Raw genomic sequence first — 15536 nt, 5'->3', positions numbered from 1 at the left:
GGAGACAGCTAACCTGAAAGATGTGTGCTCTGCCTTGTTAGCTAGAATTTTTTGACACTCAAAAACTTAACAGAATCTGATGCCTCAAACCCTTCAAGCCATTCTATGGATGGTTTATCAACTGGTTGTCTACACTGTGTTCAGTACTAACAGTTTACTCTCAGATGTTCACAGCACATGGACATAGTAGACCACAATGTAGCTTTTCCAAACACAAGTTAATATTTTCGTATTATGTACCACATGAGTAAATAACAATTATGTTAAACATACACACCAGTGCATATCTGTCACCAAATACCCCTAATTCCTTTCAGCCTCCTGAATGTCCAGTTCACAAGTACAGTGCTGTACTTCAGGTCCACACGGTTTCCTTGATGACTCACACGTTCTTAGGACTCACCTCCCAGGATGTACAGGAACGCAGCTAATTGTGTGCACATGCAAATTCTCAGCTCTTGGAACAAAGCTAGAACAAGTAAACTAAGGTCACAAAAGCTGTCATAGCATGGAGCGTCAATTTGTAAGTTTAAGTGAACAGCAAATGGGGACCTCTGCATCTGTCAGTGCATACGGCTTCTGGCTAAGGGCAAAGTTTTGCAGGCACTCTCTGGTGTGCAGAAGTGTGCTAAGCTCAGTAAGTTCTGCACGGAGAAGTGGTACTGTGTTGCAAGTGAGGGGGCTGTGTGCACTGGTGGGCATGGATGTGTGGGAGGAAAGAACCAGGCGAGGACAAGGAAGGGAGGAAGTCTGAGGGAGCTAACACATGCTGGTTTTGCTGAGAAATACCAGCCACTTTGCATCTCCACATCTCATCTTCCCTCATTTTATCCTCATACAGGCAAATACCTGAACACCAGTTTGTTGCAACACTAGGCTTGTCAGATGGTACACTCTCGCCGGTTCACCCCAGTACAAAGTGTTGTCATTTTCCTTTTCTCTCCTGCTTTTCCTACTTGCAGCCTTCACAAAGCTGAACCTGCACTGTCAGTTGGGCCTAAAAACGTGCATCTCCCCAACAGACAAGGGTCCTAGTTCAGCGTCTCAGGATCACACAGACACGCTGGCCTGCAGATCAGCTGTATGAATGCTTCCATCACTTCAGACACATGCTTGTTTAGCATTTCACAGAGAAAACACTCCTTTTGCATTCATGCATTTTATAAATTTATACAGTAGCATTAAAAGCAGCTTCTTCTTCCTCTTGCATCTGAAACAAGTACATTTAGAAGCATATGCCACCTGCGCTCTGCATGTGAAACACCCACAACTACTTGAATTCTAATAATACTAGCAAAAATAATAAATAACAGTTTGTTACTTATGTGCTGCCAGAGCCAGAAGCCTTCAAGACACCTGAAAAAAATATATGCAAATAGAGCATAAAGGACTAGGTTTTAAAAATACGTATAGATACAGACAGCACTGCTCAAAACCAAGAATAAGCCAAGAGCTTATTAACAGAGTAAAACTAAAATTCCTTGCTAAGTCCTTACCCAACCAACCTAAACAGCCTGAAGCATCTAGAAGCTCTTATGGAGGTAAGCTTCAGTCCTCTTAAACTGTTTCACTTAACTAATCCATTGTGGTTTGCTTCATAAGACAAGCTAGCAAGGCATTAGCAAGGGATTTGACATTCTACTCTCCTCCACATTCTGTTTTACTTTATCAAGACACTGGTAAAAAAACAGTAGAACTAGCTTTGTTTTAAGATATCCTCTTAGCAGTCCTAAAGCACCTTGAAACAGCCAACCTAACAGACACGTGTGGCAAAAATATCTGAGCTATGTCAACTGCATGCAGATTTCAGCGGAAATTACGATGCAGTTGCAACTCTTGGCAAGTATTTGTTTGACAAATCCTACTGTAAACAAGATTCTTAGAAGAACAGTAGCAAGACAAGATGTTCAGAGCATGCAGCATGAGACATTCAAATGTTTCTTTCAAACCTGAGAGGGAAAATAGCATGGACTTACCTAAGCTGCCAGAAAGGAGCCTTCATACAAATGACAATCAGGTTTTGATTTTCTCCCACCTCTTCACTTTTGTTTGATCTGATTCCAGCCAACAGAATCCATAAATTTTGCCGTATGTTGGAAAAGGCAAACAAACACAAAACAACAAACAATGCCAAGCGTATGCCAAGAGAGTGTAAAATACCCTGAGATAACTGGGAAATTGCTGATGGAAATTCTCAAAGCGCGTAACTCCAGTTCACAGTGGAAGAGGGACTTGTTTTTAAGCTGTACTGGAATGCATTTAGTTATTTTATTTTACTTTCGTTTAATCCTCTCTGAAATGGCTGCAAGTTTTACTTCCTCTTCCTTTTATTTCTTCCTTTTCTCTTGCACGCCGCTGTTAACTTTTCCATCCACTAAAGCTGAACATGCCTTTTTCAGAGGCAGTAAATTTCACTACACTGAGTTGAAAAAATGTTGCATTTCACGTAAGAATGCAACAAAGGATGTAACACTATGAAGACTTATAACAAATTCAAAGCTTTTGAAAACGCGATACAGAGAAGATGTAATTATTCAAATAAACACACATAAATATGGCAAAAGTTGAAAAAGCTTTCGTAAGAAGTAAGAAACCTTTCTATATTCATGTCTGGTATCATGTGAACTTACTACACAGCCGTATTTCTTTCATTCTTCAGCTCTGCAGAAAGAACACAAGCCTGTCACTGGCACTGCTCTTTTTCATGTTTACTGACTGTAAATGGCACTAGCAATTAGAACTCCAAATGACATGGATTCTCTGCATGTGCTGAGCTCCTCCCAACATCAGATTTTATATTAAATTAGCACAATTAGAAAAATGTTTTCTAATTTCATTAGGATAGGCAGGCACTGACAACTTCAATTATTAAATAAGGAAAGTTGAAACACTGAAATTGTTGCACATAATGAAAGGAATCTGAGATATTTCTATTTTATTGCTTTGTTTGCACACTGGACAATCTCTTGTGATAAATCTACATTATGCCATCTTTCATACATTGTGAAACCACCTATTTTTTCAACTGGCTTTCACTATATTTTCATTTCACTTTGTTCAAAACTGCCAACAATTTCATATTATTTTGTTGCACGGTGGCATACTGACACATTAGAATTTCCCATTATGCCAACGATAAAAGATTTCTACCGTGTGAGCATTTTCCTACTTGTAGATACAGTGATCAATTTCATATATTTTCTGCAGCCTAAGGAAATAACAACTACCTGCACCAACTTCCACCATGCAGTTCTTTGTACAACCTCCGGCAGACCTAACCGCAAAGATTCAGGAAGAATTTGAGTTGATTTATATTTTTAACTCAAAACAAAAAGTTTGCTATTTTCTATATTAGTTAAACCATTATTTAATAGGTTATGTAGGTCTTCAGTATGACTGAAGAAGGTCAGTCTCTCAAATTTATTTACTGTGTAAGTTTCACTAGCCTCAGAAGTATAACATGAATATAATATAAAAAAATGCACATATTATTTAAATATTTGATTATAGATTTGTGTTCACAAGAAATCAGTAGAGTTCAGAGCCCCAGCTTTGAGTTCAGCATATGAATCCCATGGGATTACAACGCTAGATTGTTTCAAATTATTGTTTAAAGTATTAAATAACATCATCATATGGAGCCATTCAAGAGTAACTGAGTTATCATTACTCCTATAATAAAATTATAAAGAAAAACTTTCAGCTGCATGCAGTGTATATAGGATTTTTTTCAAAGGGAAACAGAAAACCTTCTAAACCAACTGCATGAAGTTGTCATCATTTGAACTGTTCTGGCAAAACCATACACTTTTCACTGCTTTATAGTACTGTTAACATAGTACTGTTACCTATCACTTACATACTCCAAGTCATAAAATAATATTACTGTCGTTAGTTAAATCTATCACCATAGTAAGTGATCCCAATTTGTCCTCTCTTCCACTCTCCTCCCTTCTCCTGCCAACCCTGCTGCCAACATAAATATTTCAAGACACACATAACATTCCTAAGAATTCCCTAACTGAATGTCAAACGTACTTCTGTCCAATTGTAAAATAAAGACATGCTAATGTAATGTGAAAACTGAACTCTTTGATACAGTGCTCCAATTCCTCTCAATTTGTAATAGTGCTACCAAGAGCAAATGGAAAACATGAATAAGAAAAGGTGATCTTACTACATTTTTACTACTGCATTAATGGCACTCACTGCACATCACTGTTTCTCTGACTTGTTTACAGCCTGAGGGTAAAAAAAGGCTTTAAAAAACACACTTATTAAAAGGTTCCCTTACGCATATCATCGTCTTTTCTCTCAGAAACATCAAGGACCATTAAGAAGTCTCACCTGGTTATTTCTCAAAAAGCAATCCCGTAAACTGATAAATACTGGTGATTGTATTCTGTGCCACAGTAAAAACAGCGAGATATTTAGGCATGGTGATGAATTACCTCTGGGAGTAATACATAATAGCATTTTACATTTCTGTAATCTTTTCATGCAGAAGCCATAAAACACTTGACAAAGGTGGGTGACTAGCAGGGTAACTTCACAGATGATGAAAGAGAAGAGCAGAAGGTGAAATTCATTTCAACAAAGGAAATCCTGGAAGAGTCATATAATTATATTCCATAGACTGTGGAACATGTTCTTGCTTCTGTCCTCTGTTTGCAATAAGTTTAACCCATACAGTCAGTGAAGAAACTTGCTCAACATTCAACAGAAGCCAGCCAGGCAGTCAGGAACACAAACTGCCTTTTGATCTCCAGACATCAACTAGAAATTGTAGCAGCTCAAGAAGTGCAAGAGTTTACAGCATTAAATAAAGAGGAATTCACAATATTTAACAGATGTGGTGAATACATGCAGGATAATACCACACAGAACATATACGGCAACGTGTAAAGTATTTGATTATATGGGTAATGAATGACAAACAAAAAAAAACAGTGTTACTTTCTCAACTCTCCTTTACCTCAAGCACCATTACCCCTGTGCTGGCTAAACAACCTTACCCTTCCTAAGTTGTGAGATTCCACCTCAGAAATGATTTCAGGCCATCTACAATTGGGCCTTCCAAGTTTAGCATCAGAGAAGCACATGGCATTGTATTTTATTAATATTAGTGGTAAGGGTCTATGTACTGTAATAGAGTGGCATGAATGAAGGCACTGTGATTTCATAAGATAAGCGACACACCTATTGCTGATGCAAATTTGTCTGATTTTACATTGGGCAATGGGTATCCAGCCTGACTGCAATCAAGCTGACTTCTGATTTTTACGTAGGGAAAAGACTGACTTCTAAGTCTTCTGGCCATTGACATTTACTGGTCATCTAATTTCCTATTAACATGACTATATTCAGGGAGGGCACAAATCATCTGTAATTTTAGCCATGTTTTGTTAAGCAGTTATCTATTTTATCTAACAACTTCACCTCACATAATTTAATAACAAATGCACTAAGAAGTAAAAGGTAAACAGCAAATCTGGAAATTCAAGTTTCTAGTGCTATTGGTGATACCACGACCTTCTAAAATTTTCCAAAGGCAAGAAACAGACTAACTTCTGATGACTTATTGAACTTAATGAAACTACAATTACTATAGAAAAATGCAATGCGTACCACCAAAAGATGATCCAACTGCAAAGCTTATACCAGTTGTTTTGCAGAGACTCAATCTGCTAGGCAATGTATAAAAGTAGGTATATAGACATCTTGCTATTTCTTTCAAAGGAAGAATAACAGTGTATGACCAGACACAAGCAAAATTAATTCCTGTCCAGCTTTGGCTGCCCTGAATCGAGAGGTATGAATGCCCACCCTAACATTCACCCTGTTATTCAAAACAGGGACATTAATCATAACACGTAACACTTGAGTCTGCTTCCAAAAATATCCTCTTGCCTTTTGTCTCTCTATATCATGGTTCAATCTGTCAGAGGGCCGTCATGATTAAAGACCCACACAGGATTTTGTTAATACAAGCCTATGGATGTGCAGTAATGTCTTGGTTTATACCCACTTGTTTGAAGAATAAAGTTTCCACAGAAACTGCACAATAAAAATTAGAATTTATTTAGACCAGGAACCCCTTATTAATAAAGAGATACATATTTATGCTAACTATAAGCTAGCTTTCTGCTAATTATCACACAACTCAAACACATAAAATAGAAGTAAGTGGCCATCTTCTGGTACCCAAAAGTTCCACTTTGTTCCGGAATATAGAATCTGTTTATTTCTTGCTTCCTCTCACAACAAAAACAAAAGAACAAAGAGTAAAAAAAACTTAATCGTCACAACAGTAAGGATCCTGACATTTTACAAAAGTTGACACAAAGGAGCCCCCTAACAAGTGTGTATTTATAAATGCAGGTGCATGGTTGCAGTGTAAGCACAATGATCCACTTATCTTTAATTTAGCTTCAAGCACTTACAGAGCTGAAGGAATACAGATTGTCCAAGAAGGCTGTGGATGCCCCATCCCTGGAGGCATTCAAGGCCAGGATGGATGTGGCTCTGGGCAGCCTGGTCTGGTGGCTGGAGACCCTGCACATAGCAGGGGGGTTGAAACTCAATGATCATTGGTGGTCCTTTTCAACCCAGGTCATTCATAATTCTATGATAAGTAGGGAAAACTCCTGCAAGAGTTAATGAGCTGACAAATCTGTTACAAAAAGTCACTTTGGACTGGCATTTTTTTCACCTCAACTTCCACTATGAGGCTCAGCACCAAAGCCATGGGTAACAGTGCAGGGAACAGGGAAGCAATCTACTGCTGAGGCACAAAATATTGAGCCTGAGTCTAACAAAGGCAGCTTTATAAGAGATTTTAGACAGCTGTCTTGGAATATTGCACCTGAATCCAATTCTTTCCTGGGTTATTTCGCAGAAACTAACTTTGCAGCCTGGTTTGTACAGTGGGGCAAAATGAAAGCAAAGTGTAATTTTGAAGCAGCCTGAATGCTCACTTCAACAATTTAATCTGCTGGGCCCAATAACAAATCACCCGGCAACAGTTCTTTGCCTCTTCATACCTGTATTCTGTTTTATAAACGACAGAAACGATTCTGGTCCTTTTTCAGAAGTTTTGGAATCTGCTGATACCAAGCAAACATCCTGACCATTTTTGAATAAGCAGGGTAAGCATCTACCACCTTCACACACCAGGGAAGCCTGAAGTGGAGGAATGATCACTATGAGCAAGAGAGAGCAGCATCACCACAAAACATACTTTCAATACATTCTTCACTCCAGTACATTGCTTCATTAATCAGAAGAATATGGAAATAGACAGGGATATATTTAAGGGAATGTTGCAACTGCAAAGAAACTGAATCAGTAACCAGAACTACAGCAGTTAAAAGAAGCCATCAGTAGCACTGACTTTCTTTTGTAATCCAACAACAGGAAAGATTAAGCAGGAGTATCAGCATCCAAGAAAATATTATTTAGGTATGAACATCCAAAATATTATGGACAGACAGAGACAGGCTTTAACTTTGTATTTAGGCAATTTCATCTTAATGCTCGACTTCTATAAACAGTATCAGTACTGTTCAGATTAATGCATACATTTAGAGTATTTTACTCTATCTTGTGTTTTAGACTCCAAGCTACTAGTTTTTCATAATTAGATTCAAAAGCACATTACATGCAGATAACTGTAAATAATTTCACACAAAACCTCTGCAAAGGCAGCTACGTAAATATCTGAGATTCTACTGGTGCTGAGACTGAAGTGGAATGTCCCATTACAAATGGACAGGTGAAAAAAATCCACATAATTTTTTAGATGCAATTAAAAACCTCAGTTTTCTCAAAACATGTAAACCGTTTCTGGAAATAGAAAGAATTTCTATGTGTTTCTATGATGTCAAATATGAAATCTCTGCTTGCAGAGGTACAATCTGTAGCAGGAAGACTGCCAAGACTCTGGCATGGCTGATATTTTGTCTAGACAGCCTTCAAATAGGACTGACAAAGGAACACTATACATGGTCAAGGAAACTGAAACTTATGGAAGAGTTTTTCAACACAAAGCCAATACAAAGGATTTTGAAAATGTGCCTAACATCCTCCAACCACCCCTCCTCCTATCCTCCTCAAGTGTCAAACAATATTTTGTTTCTTCATGTCTCCCCGCTACCCTCTTACTCAGAAGAAGCAAAAACAGTGAGGAACTCATAAGCATTTCTCCTATAAGACTTGCTAATTATGAGAAACACATGACAACTATTAGCTAAGGGACAAAAATAACTAGAGATGACTAGCTGTAGTTGCTAACTGTTCTAGACATTTCAGAAGGCACCTTACATTCACCTTGACTTTTTGAGTCACATCAGAAGTAGCCTGAACCTGAACCATGCATATGCTTTGACAGAAAAGTCAACATGAACACAAAGAGCAGGCCTTTGCAGAAATAACTAATATCACGTACCATCAAACATTATTTTCACAATATGACAGCCCTAATACATTTAATCTTCAAGCAACTGTCAGATCTAGAAGAACAGAGAGTAAGAGGAAGAAGATTCATACCAAAATTGTGGGCTTTGAGCTTTAGTTGGTACATGTTCAACTTGACAGTCAATGAGGACAAAAGTCCACCCTAACTTACTGGGTTTGCCATTAATTTCTATCAACTGATACCACTGACAGCACTGTTCAGCAGCCCAGAAGGATAAAAAAGCCAAATGTAGACATTAGTTTGCCTTCCAGGAATCAAGTCTTAATACACCCTTTTAAAACAGCAGCAAAAGCACTGCTGAGACGTGGAGCCCAAGAACACAGCCAACATTTCACACCCAACACAGAAATTATCCTAATACTAAATACAAAGCACAGTAGTTGCTTCTCTCTGAATGAAATACAGGCCTCAAGGAATCTGAGTTTAATTCTGATGCAAGACTTCCACATTCCACCTAGGTTAACAGTGTCTGATTTGGGTTGCCAAACTCACCACTCAGCCTACTGACCAGATGTGAAGTGCACAGGTGTTAATGCACTAGTAGTAACACAGAATGTCTGACTACAGAATGAAGTTCTAAGAGAGGTTTTTGTTCTACAGGAGATATCGTGAGACTCTTCTGCAGCTATGGAACTGTAATGTTTCTCGTTTGATTACTCTGTAGACTCACAGAAAAGAACACGGTTTGATTAAGCTCCAAGGGACAAGCAGCCATCCAGCTTCTGAACCAAGCACGGAGTGTCTCCTCCCATCTCTGTCCTTCCCCCGCCCCCGCTCCTCCCATTTCCACAATAGCAAGACTGCTACGAGGCCACACAGGCGCGGACATGGGGGCAAAAATAACCCCCAAGAAGGAGGCGCAGCTCCCGCTGCCGTCTGCCACACGCGTGCGGCGCGGATCCTTATGAGCAAGCGCAACTAAACGCCTCTTGTTCCGTAGGCGCGCCGTGTGTCTGGGACCCGGGCTGAGCGGAGTGGCGAGCCGAGGGGCCCTGTATCATTCTCGCATGCACACCTGCCGGGGAAGGGCCAAAGGGAACGTGACGTGTTTTCTTCTGACAGCACCTCGGAGCCGAACACGCGGACCAGCAGCTGTGCTGCCGGCCACCGCCGAAGGCCAAACCCCCAGCAGCACCTTCCCCGCGGGGCAGCCCCTCGGCTTTATCAGTGTCTGTCGCAGGCGGCCCCGCAGCCCCAGCACGTCCCCGCCGTAAGGTCACCACCTGGCGCCGCCGTCGGGCCGGGCCGCCTCCGGGGGCCGCGAAGCACCGGGCCGGGCCGCTCCGCGCGGGCAGCCCGAGGAGGGGGGCAGGGCCGCGGGGGCACTTACCAGGTCTATGAAGGTCAGAAATTTCCAGCTGCCTCCATAGGTCTGATGCGCGGGCATGTCAATGGCCTTGTAATTGCACAGGATGGAGCAATAGGACAGGAGGATGGCGGCGCGCAGCACCTGGCAGGGCACCAGCGCCATGTTGCGCGCTGCAGGGGCGGCCTCGGCGGCGGCGGGCTAACAGCCAGCGCGCTGCACTTCCGCGAGTGCCGGCGTGCCCGGCTGTCCGCGGGCCGGGCCGGGCGGGACGGCCTCCCAGAGCCGGGCCGGGGCGGAGCGCGACGCGGCGGCTGCGGGTGCCCGTTGGGGCCGGGCCGGGCGGCGGCGGCGGCGGCGGCGCGGGCGGTGGGGTAGGCGCGCTCCCGAGCTCAGTGCCCGGCCGTGCGGGACGGGGCCGCGCCGCTCCCGAGGAGCGGTGGAGGCGCGGGGCTGCCTCAGGTGGGCTGCGCAGGTGACGCCGCGCCGGGCGGGGAGTGCTGCCGGCCTGACGCGGGTACTGCTCTGGGGAGGTCGTAGCGTGGGAACGGTGCTGCTGGAGGTGAGCTCTTCGTGATGCCCGGGTTTGCGGCCTCGGCTCTGGCCCTGGCTTCCTACCCGTTGAGTAGGTAGGGGATGCTAAAAGGGCTCAGAGATTCGTGCTGGGTCTGAGGAGGCCCCGAGACCAAATGCCTAGCCATAATCCAGGAGAAAAGAAAACAGTAGAACAGGGCTCCGGAAAAATAACTTTGTGGGAGTTAGATCAAGTGAAAGGTGACGCCTGGGGAGGTGAGCAGAAGTGTGGTATGAGGGATCAACATGCCAGTCTTTGTGTGAACAATTGAATGGCGGCTTCAGATGGGATATTAGGAAACATTTCTTCTCAGAAAGAGAGGTGAGGCATTGGCACAGGCTGCCCAGCGAGGCGGTGCAGTCCCGTCCCTGGAGGTGCTCAGCTGTGTGGATGTGGCACTGAGGGATGTGGTCAGTGGGTGTGGTGGAATGGGCTGATGGTCGGGCTGGATGGTCTTAGAGGTCCTTCCAGCCATAATGGTTCTGTGATTTTGTCAGCTGAGGTTTGATCTCCAAGGCATTCTTGGTGATAGCAGCAACCTAGGGGGTCTTGTGCTTGAACTGATACACCCCAAAAAGGAGAGGGTTTTAGTGTTTGGTTGCAGGGGAGGCACTGAATTGTTCCATTGTGCGGAAGAGTTGTTGTACAGAGAAAGAACACCTGCAGTGATGCTTGAGCTTGGACAAACGACTTCCATAAATGCCATCTCTGCAATAGATATTAGAAAAATAAGGTGCTTTGTCATAGTTATGCTGCTGGAAGACAGGAAGAATCAATGACTGTGCAGTGTGTCCCCTACTTATATTCATTGCATAATGAGTAAAAATCTTCCGTGCCTCTTTTGGTATCTCTATGCTCGAGTTCTGCAAAATGAAGGGTTGTGTAGGAGAACATATCCTAGCAGCTACCCTAGATGGAATTAGGATGGTTTAAGGTCCCTGGTTCTGCAGAGGAATTGTATTTTTGGACATGGTCAAAGAATCCATGAATTTCCCACTAGGTTGCTTAGGTTACTTGGTTTCAAGCCACTAGAAAGCACATAAGGCAACCAGTCTCTATGGTGTTTGGCATGTGTTTGAGACTTATAGGCTAATCCTTATGTGGATTCCAACCGGGGATATTCTAAGATTCTAAGAAATTTTAAGGTTCCATGTAAGTGGTATTGGGAGGAATTGTCAATACAGTAGGAGACCACTGCTAATGGTGATAGTGTGCTGCAGTACAAGTGGGGCTGCACCACTGCTGCTTCTGAGGATCTGGTGCTTGTGCTGCATGTATTGCAGGAGGCTTCGCTGTAGGTAGGCTTTTGCCTGGACCCGAGGACTAGATTTTCACTGATACATGGAGTATCTTAAGGGAACCTCTGAAGCACATCTTCTGTTTGCTTTTTTTTCAGAGGGAATCCAGCTTGCTTTCTGACAGATGTCATGTTATAGACCAGTAGCACAGTGTAAGTCTAGATGTTCATGAGATTTACTGCCAAAATGCTCTTGAGCTAAACTGCAGTGCTACAGTAGAGGCGCACTCAGCGTGCAAGCCTCTCTGAGCTTGAGTTTTGTAAGCTGCCAGAGACAGGTGGCTGCAGAGCTCAAGAGCATGGCAGATCACAGTCATACACACACCTGTGAGATCTGCCTCTGACATAAAGAGTTTGAGGCTGGTTGAAGCCTTAGGCAGTCTTTGCTCTACGTCTCCAATTGCACCTCACTCTACTATGTACAGGACCTTACTCCTTGGGTCACCTCCGTGTCAGTAATAGTACTCCACAGATGTGAACGCTCACTGCACACAACATGATAACCACCATTCCTGATCTGCCATGCTTTTAATCATCCTGTCTTTACAAAGGAGAAAAATTACTCAGGCTTTTTGGAGCCCTGTTTTGAATGCTTTTCAATTCTACTCTCCAATCTTCCTGAGAAACCTCAGCAAAACTTGCAGAAAATCCTAACCTCACACAAGAAAAACCTTCACTCAACCTTGTAATCCAAGGTGAAAGTTTAAATGAAATGGAATGTATAAACACTTTTGTTCCCCGTTCTTTTTACTTCAGTCACAAAGATGTTGGGGCAGGCTAACGAACATGCCAGGCTCAGCCAAGCTTCTTCCTGGTCAGTCTCTTCTTTCTTGAGCACTTTGAAAGGAAACTTAACTCCTCTGTAGGTGAGTTCTTTGTGCCTGTGTCCTTTTCAAAAGAGTATCTGATGAATCTCTGGACAGTATTATAATAACAGCTAATTAGATTGCAGGCTGCCATTAGTCTTTATGTGTTACTGCAGAGTTTATAATCCTTGTCTGTTGAGACACAGGTGGCAAAATCTTTTGGGACTATGGCTGAAGTGGGTTTGCAGTGAATTTTATTCTCCTGTGAGACCTGCACTTCATTTTTTTCATCAAAGTAAAAATGAGTAATTTACTAATGTACTCCTTACATTGTTGTGTGAATGCAACTTCATAGTATTTTGTAAATACTTAACATTTCAGGATTTTTATTAAATACCTAAATCATAGTGAAGTAGACTATAAGCATCTAAAATGTGACATTTGGTGCCAGTCGTCTTTATCAGGTCCTGATGTTTAAATATTTGTATATAAATAGCAAAAATGCCTCAACTGAATTTTTGAAAGTCACACATGGTAAGTTAGTTTGAAAGTGAGAGTTTGAGATGGATCGTACTTGTCCCTCAACAGAGGTGGGAAACAGGTTGAGAAAGAAGAGAGTCAGAAGCACTGGTGTATCTGGGATGGGAGATGTTAGGAAACATTGCATGCTATGAGGGGCAGAAAGCAAGATGCCTGCAAAATATGCCACAGAACTGAGTGGAAACACAACTGAAAGGATGGGTTTTCTATCCAGTTTCTAGCATGAAATGCATAACATGATGTTTTTGCTATTTGTCACTGACAGAATAAAGTGCAACATGTGGGAGTCCAGGTTCTAATCTTTTCTGTACAGGCTAGCAGGTGAGAATGCTTATGCTGTGGGCTTTTGTTTGTTTTCTTTTCTTTTTCTTTTATTCTTCTATTTTTTTACTTTCTTTTTTAAAGGAACAATATTTGAATTTCTGAACAGCATTGCATTTTGTGAATATCAAAGGAAAAAAGGAGTGAATGATCTCTCAGAGATGTTTTTAGACCTTTGAGTCTCCTTTGCCTTTTCATAAGCAATTGCTTTAGATGGAAATAAGTTGTTTACAAGGAATTATGCCACAAGCAGTTGCCTCCAAAGAGTAACACGTAGCACTGCTTGCTTGAACTAACAGGAAATTGGTAAGTGCTGCCTCATCACAGTGTGTTCTTGGCGATGCACCTGATACTGCAGTTGCTAATATTTGAGGCAGTGTACAAACTGTGCCAAGGTAAGCTTACTTGAGTGTGTGGGAGTGTGACACCCACAGAAGCAAAAATGCAAAAATTAAGCGTTACTGCAGTGGATATAAGTGAAATTATTGGCAGCATTGCAAGTTAAAAATCAACAGTCAGTTTTTGGAAAATAAAATGTTGACTTTTTTCTAAGACAGAGGAATGTTTTTAAAATGTTCTTAAATTTTCTGTGTGTATTTATTCTATAGTTCCTCACTTGGGTCAGCTATCACTAAGGTGATGACCCCACTTATTAGAGAAGGATTCAACTTGAAGTCCTTGGTAAACACACTTATCTGCTGTAACTGAGCCCATTGTTAATACCAGTAATAAAATATAGGCAAGTTTTTATTTCTTCATTCCCTATTCATTTCCTTAAAATAGGGAAATTTACTTTGCACAGATATAAATGATAAAAATTGAATGATGGATTAAAAAAAGGAGTAAAATTGAGAATACTACATCTGTGTGAGGTCCAAAGAACAGTATGTTAATAATACTTCTGGAGCTACCTGTTTTTGTGATGACTGAAATATTATTGCTAAGTTAGTCTTAAATTTAGGTTTAGGATTGGCAGTGAAGTTACTAATTGAGCATATTTTATACTGAGTGTTCTACAGTGTATGATTATCTGTACATAACAGTGGGAAATAGAAAAGGAGCAAAGATAGCCAGGTGACATGGAACAGAGTTTGAGGGGAGCTGGAAACTCATTCATCCTCTCAGATACTTCATTTTATCCTGTAAGACCATGAACTTTCTTGCTATAAAGGAGAAATGAGCAAATAGAATTTGCTGCAATCATCTTCTCTGTTAAGTTAGTTAATTTTTTTGAAGTGACAGCTTTTATGAAGAGGATGTTTTAATGGGCAGATCAGGAGCTCAGAATGTGTGAGTAAAGCAGAGACTGTGAGCAGATTAACTTTACCAGAACTCTCCCGTACTGCAATGACTTACTGTTATATGTGGATCCATGGGATGGTTTTTCTGGATAATGATGTTTTGTTTCTTTCTCTTCTACATACCATCAATGTTTGTTTGAATCTGATTCATATCCTGAACAAGTAGAAATCTTAGGCAAGGTGTCTTCACATCTCTGGGGTGCCTTTTTTTCCCCTACTTTCTCCCTTCTTTAGTTCAGCCCGTGGCTGTGCTGATGGATTAAGTCACTTCCTTCACTCATCTACACTCTATCTGCTGCCTTTCAAATCTTGTTCTTAGACACATGAAGCCACTGGATATGGAAGAAATTACAGAATACTCTTCTGTCTACATTTACTAATTTGTCATATGTCTATATTTCTGTAAGTAAAAGCCTCTTTTAAAATACACTTGTAACAAAACAAGTAAACAAAAATCCCACCACAATAAATGAGAAAGAAGACAAACACACACATTGATACGGTACCAAAACTTGAGTTACAAATTGGGCTTTGGGAAATTACTTTCTCCACTCTTTGTTTGGCTTTATGTATTATTCTGTTCTGGTGGCCATTTAATTGAGATTAACTGCAGAAGATAAAATGGTAGTATGCTGAAAGCAGAAATTAAGGGAGAAGCAAGAGATCTAGACTAGCCTTCAGAAGAAAAAGAAACCAGCTGTATGGTATTGCATAGTTGATCTCTTAGAAAATCACCACAAAGACCGCTGAATAAATGAATACATAGGAATGACTTTGAACTCTCTCACAACCACCTTTTTCTGCATTATGATTCTTGCTACCCTTTTCCTGGATCAAAAATGAAAATATTTCGTGACAGCTGCATCATGAGAATTTCTCTACAAGTGAATGAAGTAACTGTAATCCTTGCATTTC

General features: G+C 41.4%; 1 protein-coding gene across 1 annotated transcript in view; it reads right to left on the bottom strand.

Moving 5' to 3' along the window:
* Nucleotides 1-10039, bottom strand: part of AIG1 (androgen induced 1) — a 119558-nt gene extending 109519 nt beyond the window's left edge. The window contains exon 1 of the mRNA XM_052679565.1: nt 9807-10039. Within this exon, the coding sequence (XP_052535525.1) occupies nt 9807-9947 (141 nt within the window). The 5' untranslated portion in view covers nt 9948-10039. The remainder of the gene's footprint in view (nt 1-9806) is intronic.
* Between the last annotated feature and the right edge of the window lie 5497 nt (nt 10040-15536).

Source organism: Tympanuchus pallidicinctus, unplaced genomic scaffold (genome assembly GCF_026119805.1).
Source record: "Tympanuchus pallidicinctus isolate F22 unplaced genomic scaffold, pur_lepc_1.0 scaffold1, whole genome shotgun sequence".
Classification (NCBI taxonomy): domain Eukaryota; kingdom Metazoa; phylum Chordata; class Aves; order Galliformes; family Phasianidae; genus Tympanuchus; species Tympanuchus pallidicinctus.
The sequence above is the reverse complement of the archived record's forward strand: the minus strand, read 5'-3'. Positions and strand labels throughout refer to the sequence as shown.